This window comes from Notolabrus celidotus, chromosome 18 (assembly GCF_009762535.1).
Source record: "Notolabrus celidotus isolate fNotCel1 chromosome 18, fNotCel1.pri, whole genome shotgun sequence".
NCBI classification, from domain to species: Eukaryota; Metazoa; Chordata; class Actinopteri; order Labriformes; family Labridae; genus Notolabrus; species Notolabrus celidotus.
The window spans coordinates 12,424,739-12,437,102 of NC_048289.1; the positions used below are offsets into that span (position 1 = coordinate 12,424,739).

General features: G+C 40.2%; 1 protein-coding gene across 1 annotated transcript in view; it reads left to right on the top strand.

Annotated features, from left to right (window-relative positions):
* The first annotated feature begins 3,878 nt into the window (after positions 1–3,878).
* itga3b (integrin, alpha 3b) overlaps positions 3,879–12,364 on the top strand; it is a 34,565-nt gene continuing 26,079 nt past the window's right edge. Inside the window, 1 exon segment of the mRNA XM_034708644.1 lies at positions 3,879–4,180. Coding sequence (XP_034564535.1) covers positions 4,005–4,180 — 176 coding nt within the window. The 5' untranslated portion in view covers positions 3,879–4,004.

Consider the following 12,364-nt stretch of genomic DNA (forward strand, 5'->3'; position numbering starts at 1 on the left):
TAGCATTTTCAATACAATAAACACATATAGAAGAGAAACACAAAGTGAGGTCAGTTAACATCAAGTATATACGTATACACAGGCACATGGATCAGAGCAATATCGGGTAGCGTCTAAAAGAAAAAAAAATAGAAAGGAAAATAAGATAAAATAAAGAATCCCTTAATCTGTGTCCTTTTCCTGTAGGTAAGAGTCCCATTTCATCCAGTATCTTTCCCCCCTGTCTTTTTGTAGACGGAGGGTGTAAGTCATCTTTTCCATGGAGCGTAGATAATTGACCGTGCCCAGGAAGAGTTCTATGGTGGGGGGGTTTCTCTGAAGCCAGCATTTGGTAATACATTTTTTACTCGCGGCCATGAAGATCTTCAACAGGTAGAGGTTACTTTTACACAGACATTCAGGAGTAATTCCAAAATACAAAGACATAAATGACACATCAATATCAAAGCCCATTAGCTCTGATATTAAATGTCCCACCCTCTCCCAGAAAGATTGAACCTGTTGTTAAGGGGTTTTGACCAATCGTAATCAAGTATTTATCTCGGCAGGGGTGTTAATAAAAAAGCTGAGTAGTACAAGTTATGTCAACACTGGTGGTGCAAAGAAAATCCCCTGCTAAAACAATAGAAATATTCTGCCTAGCTTATTATGCTAGCAATCCTTATGTTAGTCAGGAGGTGGTAGAGTGTTTATTATACTGTTGTTGGGTTCATACAGTACAAGAGGGAAGGTTTACATTTCTAGCTAATGCAGCCTAACATATGTGAGGAATTTATATACAGCTGATTTAATGTTGTCTAGCATAATATAGTGTTAGCTAAGAAATGTCTGAAAACTAATATTACTGTTGAGTAAAGACAATAAGCTACAATGAGTGTGAAATTGTCTTCCAAGCTAATATATGTTATTTAGCAAATATAATGTTAGCTAGTTATAATGTTAGGAAGTGGTTGAATTATGATAGCTGTTGTCTAACAGCAGCTAACAAGCATTAAATTTGTCTTCTAACTTGAAATATATCCAGATGACTCTCCTATTCTTTACTGTTCTTTTATTTTTAGTTACCAACTATTATTATACACTTTTTGAGAGTCTTCAACAGAGCAGCTTGATTCCTGCCATGTGAAAATGTTGAACTGAGGAAGTACCGGAGCAAGTCGGAAAGATACGACTAATGAGACTATTATGGAGCTCTCTACATCAGCCTGACCATTTCTATATCACACATTCTAATCAGGAACTCCACAGATCACCCACTCACCAACGCCCCAACCCATCAGCCCCTAGCGCTGTTTCAAAGGATGCTTTCAAACGACTATGTGATGCCATCTGCAATACATGATCATCTACACAACAGCAGGAAAATTAAGCAGGAAGATACATGCCTGAAAGTTTAAGCTCCTCAATCACATTATAAGGCAGATAGAAAAACATAGGATAATGGAGAAAAAAGGAAGGAAGGGGGGGGGGGGGGGGGGGGTCTTTATTTCTTGGATGGGGGAGGACTGTGGTGGGTTTGATGAGAGAAAAAAACAGGAAACTTGGAGATCAGTTGCAAATTACATTCCATGTGTGTTGTGTGGGCTAAGACTGGAGGGTTGTAGAGCAAAGGACTGGGGGCAGCAGCATTTGATTCTTTGTCCCCGTGGTTCACAGAGGCTGGTGTTGGCTTACAGTTAGGTCAGGGGAATACACATATAAAGGCAGGAACTATTTTTTTCTCTACTGTAACACAGATGAACTCACTGCCCTTTGAGTTAAGTTATCAGAATTTGTTTTGGCTTTTTAAATAATCCTTACCAAGTAACCTTTGTATTAATAAAGAGGCAGCTACAACAGTGATTTAGAGTTGGCTTTCAGTGCAATAACACACCTCATTCACAAGTGTATCTTTTTTCCACTAATAAAGAAGCATGCAATTTGTCAGTATCAGCTGTCACTTCTTCAGAGTGACACTTTTCAGATGTGAAAAGGGTGGGTCCAAGACCCAGAGCGGTTGAGGATCAGGTGCTCTCCAGACACACAAGAATCGATCACATGAAGTAAAAAGGGGAAGGTCATATTGCTCATAGTTTGTGATTTGCTTGCTCTGACATCTCTCAGGAAGTTTTCCTTGTGCTGAATCAGGACAGTCTAGCTGGGTCTTTATTTCCATGATTACAAGGATCTGTTTAGCTTCAGTGCTGCACCAGATGCATGTCTAGATAAGGCAACAACCGGATGTTGACACTGTATACTCTGGCATGTTGTGAGCTCACCTTTGAGCTGAGCTGCATTCACTTGCTAGATTATCTAAAAAAACACAAAGGTTAAACCTGGATTAACTGTGGAAACATGGTAGAATCCAAAAGCGCACAGCACGGACATCAGCAAAAGTAGCATATTTTGTTCACATTAATGTAATAGGATGCTACTTGACAGACTTTGAGACAGATTCATGTTGCGGTATGATCTGAGGAATGACTTTAGTTTGTTCTTTGTCATTCGGTCATCCACTCTTTGCTGGAATTCAAAGGGAAGTTAAATCAGTTAGAATACATGTTTGTTCTTTTTTTACATTAGGTATGCATTCACCTGTAAAATTAAGAAACATGAAGACCTCTTATTGAATGCTTTGTTTGCTGATGGACACAGTAAGCCTTTGCAGTTGGCCTGAGGAATGTGCACAGTGAACTAAACAGTCCTCGTAAAGCAATATTTCACAGGGGATGGAGGAGAAATTCCCTCTGGGCGAGAGGAGATGCAGAGTGGGAACTCAGCTCATCAATTAGAGGGGGTCAGTGAAGTACGATTCTAGCCATGAGTCAGCCAATAAAGCAGACCTGGTGAAAGGTTGCACTTTGCTGCAAATGTATAAAAATGGGGAGTATGAGAAGGTGCAGTTGGTTTCTTGACACCAGGGGGTTGTTGAGAGAAAGGGGAGAGATGGTTCAGAAGGGGTTTAGGAAAGGAAAGGATACTTAGAAAATATCTGACCTGTTGCATGAACTCTCTGAGGGGATTAAGAGTTTAATGAACGGCTTGTTGGATGCCAGAAGTTAGAGCAAAATAGGCAGTGGAGCCAGGCAGAGTGGCTGTCACAAGAGAGCTCATGTGAGGGTGGACTGTGCATCTATTAGTGGGCTTTGAAGAGTTTTGACAGAAACTCTGAATTTCACAATATTGTCCCTGCTACACTAAATATCACACACTGAGCAAACATAATGACAACAAAGATAATTTATTGAACTTAACTGCACTGGAAATGTTGCCTTTTAGGTGAAGAGTGAAAACAAAGTTAGAAATTACCAATATACAACGGTGAGCTCCAACCCAGTAATTTGATTGGACAAGTGGAATTACATGAGTGCTGATTTAGGGTATAACAGCACAGAGACATGTATCACGCTACTTCAGTTTTATAGAAAAAATAAACAAGTGCAGGACAATGTTTATATGTTGTAGTCCACTTCTTGTCAAATGAGTCTATCTCTTCTGGTATGGGGCCTGTCAAAGCTTACTTTAGACTTTATTTGGTATGACTAAAATTGCTCTCAAAATCCCATTTGTACAGCCTGGCCCATATGTTGGAAAGACAGAGCCATAGCATCAGAACGCTGTCTTGAATTTGATCTTTAAAACTTACTTTGTTCTAAAAAGTACTGTTAAAGTTCTGTCTCAACAGGTGGGAAACAAAATGTAGTGTGTAAAAGAAAGAAACAGAAAAAGGGAAGGAGTAAAATGTGAGAGACTGAGGTTTCATACAGCTAACCACACCGTGCAATGTTTGAATGCAGTAAATGCACTTGTTTTAAATGGGTGTGGAGGGCAGATAGGAAGGAAGGGGAAGCAGGGGAGGGCAGCAGAGAGAGCCAGAAGGAGGCAGACACCGACACCTTGGCAGTTGCACTGACGGCTCTCAATGGGGAGGTCTCTGTGAAGCGCAAACCTACCTGTAGGAGCTCATTGCGGGAGACCTGGTGCCGGACCCACGCTGATCGTGGATCTGCTGGAAGCCCAAAAACATGTCTCCGAGAATATTACTGTGCGCCGTTTTGGCTGTGTATCACGGGACCCAAACCTGCAGTGGATTTAATATTGATGAACGGTTTCCTGTGATCAAAGAGGGGAAAACAAAAGGGAGCTTCTTTGGATTCTCTGTAGCTCAGCATCAACAGACGGAGGGCTCAGCAAAGTACCTGTAAGTTTTCAGAGAAAATGTCCCGCTTCTTTCATTTTGAGTTTGATATTATGTCCGCGTTCTGGCAGGCTGGGCACCTGCCTCAGACCGGGAGGCGTAACGAAAACAACCATTTGATCCACCTCGGCGAAGCTTATTTCGCCCATTCACTGCGCCCATTCACTGCGCACGACCCGCATTAAAGCTTTGGAGCACTTGCGTTAAACACCTGTTACTAGTTTATTAACTGCGCCGACTTGTTAAACGCCTCCATTCGTGTTACAAACTTTCTTTTTTTTCTGCGTGCAAAGTACCTCTCAAAGCAACCACTTGATTAAGGACACTGAAGGGTTTGAATCATTTTTATGCAGGCTTGTGTTTTGCTATTAAGTCGACGAGTGGAAAGTAGTTTTTTAAAAAGTGAAGAACACGACTGAGGTGACAGTCAAATAAAAAAACAGATTGTCATGACAATCTGTTTTTCTACAGAAATTATGCATCAAGCAAAAAAGTATTACAAATGTTTTGTTTGATTTACTTATACATATTTGATTCTCTTGCTTCAATGAATTATTTTTAAATGTATTATTTATAAAATGAGAAATGCTAAAAAAAAAAAAAAAAAGGAATCAGAGATGCCACATGCATTTCTGAGATGAGCTATAAGCTTACTGTAGTTGTGTCAGGTGAACACTACACATAAAGACATGTTTCATAGGTCATAACAGGTCATGGGAAATTAAATTATATTTGTGAAAACATCATATCAGACCAGTTTGTGTTCCCATATTTGTGACTTACATAAATATCCAGCCATTTGAATGCTCTATGTGTGTTTTAATGCTCAGAATATGATGCACTGAAAGTTGTGACATAGGCTTAGTTGCTCATCCTGAGGCTATGACTTTCAGCTAAGACACAGGTGGGTTAGTGTTTCGCAATACAAGTGTTCACTGACCTGAGACATGAATGCTCACATTGAGTGTTTCAATGATTTAGAAGGAGGTCTAAATGCTTATTAGGAATAGTTTGTGTTGAAGACAAGAATGCATGGCACATATTTAATTTCCTGTATAGCTGCAGCTTCCTTAATGAAGATCTCCAAGCTGTATCACTGTATAGGGTAGGATTTCCCCCAGCCAATTACAGCGGGCCCCCCTCATCCTTCCGCATCCTTGATCACACAGCATGTTCATAACTTGCTGTTATCTGTGTCTTCGTTCTGCTTTGAAGCGTAGAGCAGGAAGAACATGGTAAACCAGGGCTCACTTCCTCTGTCCTGTCACCAGTGAAGTGTCTGAATGTAAAGTTTATCAGAAGGATCTCTGAAAGTAAAGTGGTGAATTCATGAGAATCACATATATTTCTCAGTTTATTGAATAGATATCAGTGTCCAGCTGACACTCAATCGATATGCCATCTTGGCTCTGTCTCCAGAGGGATGGTGTCACAGTCCATAGACTGCAACCCAAGAAGGGGTCCACATGGCTGCAGTAATTAGGTGGCCTGTTGGGACAAGGAGGCTGTAAAAAGTGTTATCAGTCACCTGCTAGCTAAAGAGGTTTTAAGCTAATCTGTGCTCAGTTGTTACACCATAAATGAGTTTGTTATACTATATCTATAGCATTTAAATAACCTGGCAATTTTGTCTTGAATACTTGAACATGCCATGTCAGCAGAGGTTAGATGCTTAGCTACTTTGAGCATAAAGCTACAGCAATGGCATAGCTTATTTTTACGTTAGCCTTGCATAGCCTAACCCAAACTCTAAAAGCAGGTGAACAGTTGGCTGACCCTGGCCACAAATAACATCTGCACATTTCAATTGTTTTAGACAAAGCTAGGCTAGCTGTTTTGAAGTTTTGTGCTGGGCTACAATGCAGATGCTGGCGTTTTCTCTAGCTATTAGCATTCAGACATAATAGAGGGGGTTCATTCTCTTCTGACTTTTGGTAAGACAGCATATAAAAGTATTAGCATGTATTGAACTATTTCTGAGCATTTTAGAAACATTCAAGACCATAAAAGATACTTTTGTTTGTCTTATGTTCGGTTTTCTGTGTTCTCTTCCCCCAGCTAGCTAAACAAGCTAGCAACTAAAAAAGCAAGAAGTGATGTCAATGATTTTAGCAAGTGTATAAATAGCTGCTGCATTAGTTTTCCTTGTGGTGTGTTTGAAGAAGTGAGACTCTCTGATACTCATTTTGACCTGTGAATCAAAAGGAGAGTGTTAAATGTCAGACCTCAACCAAAATTTCCCTTTTACTCTGTATTTTTTCAAAAAACGAAATCAATCAATCTTTTGTTAACTCATAAGACAGATGGTTGCCTATCTGAGAAGTTTGTTTTGCTGTATCTCCAGCCTCCTTAACAGCCTCCTGTTAGGTGGCTCATAATCTGTGTAACCTCTACTGTTGAGTGAAGATACTGCTCCACTGCTAAGTCTTAGTTGTGTACATACTCTGAGCTTCTCTAGGAGACATCCCAATGTGCTGATGGTGTTTCCCATGTTTGACTTTGGCTGATTTTTACAGTCCTGTCTGTTTCCTCTGTGTTTGTCTGCCTTCTTTTGTGGCCCCTGATCTGTCTCACCACACCACAGAGCTATTTGTTGTCTTGTTCCTAATTATTGGAGCAAAGCTAGAGTCTGAACATTTAAAGAATGCAAGAATGAGGCATATAAACCCGTTGCGACTTCAACAATGTTGCATGTGGCCGTTCTTTAAGTCCACCAGAGTCCCAGATAAAAGTCAAGACAGAGCATTTCCACACCCTCTTGTGCAAAAAAGTCAGTGCAATAAAGTTTTCATTTAACTTGAGTTGTAGGCTATTACCCAATTAGTGTGAATATAGGACACAGACTATAAGCATCTTGGCTCACCTAAAGCTATTTTAGAAATACTTCTCCATATTTAGTGGGGTACATGAGTAATGAGGAGACTAGGGCCTCACCTGAATAATCTCAAAGCTACCTGAGGCCAATTTGTACCGGGGTATTCACCTCTCAGCTCCCCCTTTCTCTTTAAATCACCCATTTAAAGTCTCCCAGAGATATTTTTCCCTGAGAGGGTTTTTTTTTGTTCTCAGTCGTAACAGGGAGGAGGGAATGGGCAGTCAGCTGGCCACCTATTGGCTCTTCCAGTCCCCTGACTCCATGGTATGTGAGGAATGTATTCCCCTTCTCCGCACAGTCACAACCTGCCAGGTTTCAGGTTGAGACAAGACAGGAGGGGTGTGAATGATGTTTCTGGGGGACTATTATTGGGGAACAAAAACATTCCCTCCCAAATTTAAACTCACTTCTCATCCTGTAGCGCACAAAAGCTTCCTTCATTGACATGTGGGAACATGTGGGAACATGTGGGAACATGTGATCTGAGGAGAAGCATTTCATTTCTGTGACTGATAAATATTTAATTAGAGTTTAAGTGCTTCTGCTTTCCCAGATCACCTCTGTCTGGTTGCAGCAGCCTGAGGCCATGAAAGTCAGTCATTTAATTTGCCGGGGCCTTCCCCTTAATGCTGTTGGATGCAGCTTAAACAAGTCAAGGTTTATAGACACTAATGGTCCCATGTTAAGTTTGAACATGCTGCTTTTTTCAAATCTGCTCGAGTTCTATCAACATTTGTTTTTAAATATTTGAAAGTAATTGTACCACAGCAGACAATCATCGTCTACATTTAACTTAAATGTGTTCAAGAAAGCAAAACAGACAATATTCCACTCAAAACCTGTTTTTAAATCCCTAATACGCAGTGAAAGCACTGCTACTTTTGGAATAACTGTTCCAGTGATTAATCTGAATTCATGTCGGCTACATTGGAAGCTTATGGGAACGTTTTTTTCACAGCTGTAAACATATGAAAGTATCTATACGTTCTTTTTACCCTTTATTACACCCCCTGTACACTCCTTTCCATTCGCAGTACAGTATTGTGTTTTGGGTTGTAAGCCCTTAGTGTACAGAATAGTTAACAGGTTTCAGTGAAAACCATGCATGTGTTATACTTCAAAGTTAAATATTTGGTGTCATATAACTCAAACCAAAGGACTTCATGTGTTATATGTCCTGCTTTAAGCACAGACGAATGTAAATGATGCTGGTGGATCTGTCTGACTTGGCTGTGATCCAACATTCCCCCTCACTGAAATGCTTGTGGTCTTTGTCTCTGAAGTATCAGAGCACTAGTGTCACGCCTGAGTGAAACACTTTCAGATAACAATGCTGTGTTGTCCATTAGACCCTCATACATTACACGAGAGGAAGTTGTTTCTCATGTGTCCCAGCCAGTAAAAGGAAGTGTTATAAATGTAATTTAGAAGACGTTTACTCTGCATCTTTGCATCCAAAAGAACGGTAAGGTCTTAACAGAGCTGTATTATATTTAAATTAAAATATCATCACTGATATTTGTGATACATTAATTGTATTACACAAATTAGGACAATGATTTTTGCCCAACGATAATCCCAATGTAATTTTAATGAGTAATAAGTAGGGCTGTCAGCGTTAACGCCTAATGATTTATGGTCCAAAATTCACCCAGTATTTTGTCCATTACGGTACACCATATTTAGGCTGCCATAGTGTCTTCCTGCTGCTGTGTGATGGAAGGTAGTAACACCACATGGTTTTGAATGGCATATATCCTCATCAAAAAGTTCCAGATAGCTCAGTTGACAAGTCAAAAGTAATATTCCCCTTGTGTCAAACAGTATTAAAATATCACAGAGCTACGAGTTGAACATGCAGGTGCAGCTAATCAGACTGATGACAGTTTGCTTGCACACTGCCTCTCCCTCTCTTCAGTTCAAACACACCTTTTCTCATTTTGTATTGGTTGTAAGAAAAGGCAGCTTGAACTACTTGGTCATCAGTAAAACATGTATTGCTGCTTTATGAATCTCTCTCAAAACCATTGAAATGAACAGTTCAAGGGTTACTGGGAAACCTATTTTGATGAGCTCAAAACTGACTCATTTCTGAAAAAAAGGAAGAGGACCAAAATGCTTTTAGTAACAATGTTTTTACACTTACAAGTGTAGACTTTCTGATTGAAAACTCTGTTAAATACTTATTAATCCTCCAAATTACAGACATATAGGCTTAGACAGAAAGCCATGACTAATGATACCTTCCAATGTAACCTTATACGTATTGGCTATTTAAAACTGTCCAGAAACGGACCAGTAGATCTTAAGTTAATCATTTCTTGACCCGCTTGGAATCCATTAGTTCAGCATGTAGACGTTTGATATTGGATGCCATTTTTTAAAGTGGTATCCAACAGTAAAACCATGAAACAAAAAACGCTGACAAAAGTGTTTCAAACAGACAGAGGATGTACTGGATTATGAACCCGTGTGTAGATCCATGCATTGCATTGGAGTTCAAGCCAACTGCGTATGACATCTCTGAAGTTAAGTGCAAGTTTGTCCGTAGTGACCGTCCCTAATCTTTTATTGCCTGTGTCCAATCAGTTGCTAATGGCATGAGTAGCATTTTGTGTAGCAGCAGAATGAATGACGGCTTCTAATAACACGTTGAAGTGGATCCCAGTGGGACCCTGTGCCTCCTGCTGATCCGCACAGAGGAGATTCTCTACGGTGCGGCTTTCATTGAAAATACCCGCAGTGAGGACTGTGTCTATGTTAACAAAAGTGTAAGAGATCCCTCTTTTCTCCCCCTTCTTGTACAAATGCCCTTAAACAGCATGGAAAAGGAGCTGGTGTAGACGGCCTCCGGACTAATGAGAGCTACCTGGAGCTAGAAAAACTATATGCTTCAATGGCTTCCCTCAAATTCCATTTTTCATCTTTGAAGCTGAGATGATCCTCAAGTATTAGTTTACACTTGGAATGTGAAGCTGAAAGTCAGTGGGTGCTGCAACATGTCGTCTGTCCTTAACGATACAGGGGTTAAAAAACTCCTTCTATGTATACTTTAAAAAATTGATAGAATATGATTTCATATGAGGTCCCTCCTGGATATTTTGCAAGCCTCAGCAGGTAAACACAGATGTTTCATGCTCACACCTGTGCTACTTTTTTATAAGCTGAGTAATACGTGAGTGAAAACTTGGCACCTCACAGGCACGCTAAAAGTATGTGCTGTCTGCTCTATTATAGTTGTGAAGTAGTCCACCTGTAATCACCATCTACACTCACACACTTTCCTGCTCTAGCTCTTTTATATACAGCTGGGGTCAAAATGTTAAATTACATGCTGTTACTGATACTGTGAGTCTCATGTGAATTACACTCCTGCTGTATGATGAGGGTTTGCATCAGTGGGTCACTGAGAAACGTGTCCACACTCAGTCCAGCTGTGTGAGTGTGTTTGTGTGTTTCACCCTGTCACATTAATGTAAAGTATGTTTGTGTGCGTGTTAGTCATGTGTAGCAGCAGCAAGGGAGCGAGGCTAACACTGGGTGGGCAAAGTTAGCACACAAACCTGCAGACACGAAGCCAAAACAACATAGTCCTTGTCAGACAAGGTTTAACTGGCTGCTGTTGAAAAGTGAGTTAGTTTATTATCAGAGGATGATGTTTGTTTGTCACACTGGGTCCAAATGAGTTTGCTGTCCTGTTACTGTTTCACTAACGGCAGATGGTGGTCTTTAAAAGAGGATGTTTGTCCAGCTGAGAGACCATGTTAGACCTCTGTAAGAGCACAGCTGCAAAGGGATATCTTTTATTTAAATTAGAGATGCAGAAAAATGAAAATTCTTGGACGAAACAGAAACCGCAAATGAGGAAACCAAGGCCGAAAACCGAAAACCGAAAACCGAAACACCGAAAGAAATGATCATGCCAATTATTAGTAGGGAGTTGGCCATGCATTTTCTGTTTGTGTTGCACAGGCACTTTCTAGGCCATTTATTAGCAGACACTTGAAGCTAGTTTGTATAGCAGTTTGAACACACTGGGTTAAAATTGCTCAAAGTTATAGACAGAAATGTCAAAAATGTTAAAACTTTCACCGGTCTCCCTTACCATTGCATTTATGGCTATGACTGTGTACTAACCTCACTAAAATCAAGGATCTCGTTGAACATATCAGACAACGAGGGTGCATGCCCCTCATCTGGTTCAGAGAGACGAGTCTTTTTTTCTGCGCTCTGTTCTTCTCCTGCGCTGTGCGTTTCTCCATCTCCAAGCGGGTTCTCCGCATCCATCGCGGCCTGGATCATTTCTCGTGCACGCTGCTTTATTCCCACATCCAAGTAATGATTTTTACAACGCGGATAAAGTACAGTCGCGATGAAGTGTAGAGGATCTGAATAGTTCTTCAGTTGTGTTTCCTAACAGTTACACCGTCAACTACTGGCCCAGCATGCATATTCCAAGCGGGTGGTTTTCACAATGTTTTCATATTATGAACGTAGATTTTTTATGAAACGCAAAGGACAGGCCATTTTTAAAGGGGCCGTTATTTGCCAAACAAAGCCTTATTTAATCATCATGTAATCTAGGTATGTCTTAAAGTAACAGCCTTGCAACTCCCACACTCTGACCTGTCTCATAGTAACTTTTTCAGTTGTGAGTTGTTTGATCTTAATGATGGTGTACCTCAAGGATCCATGCTCGGCCCACTTTAGTTCTCCATGTACACGCTGCCCCTCAGCCAAATCAGTCACAAACACGGTATCTCTTTTTATTTAAAGATTTTATAGATTACTTTTAAAGCTTTAAATAAAATTGCTCCAACATAAAAAAGAGACTGTTTTACCCTTTATGTGCCTTGCTACTAATAATAAGATAGTCTACATGCTCAGCTTCGTTCAATTAAAGAAAGCCTTTCTGAATTCTTAAATTTTGTTTTTGTTTTTTTCTTTCTGTTTTTAGAACTCCTGTGTTTTTTATCTGCTTTCCTTGCTGTATTTTGTTGAGAAGCACTTTTTAACTCCGTTAAGAGAAGTTTCATATATAGAGAGTGAGACAGTTAATTCTCCGTCCCTCACTCACAAATGTTAAAGGCTCTAAGAAGTAAGAAAGACATGAAAATGATGCCGGTTTCTGGCTGTGTCCTACTCAGTGAAGCACTGTTATTGTGGGATTACTGTTTAAGCTTGACTGGCCACAGGGATGTGTACATGGTTTGCTTGGTGCAAACAGTTCACCACGAACTTCCTTTCACTTGTGCAGGTTTGCTTGGTTAATAATTGTCAACCTTAGCAGTTAAACTGAAGGATTTGTGTTA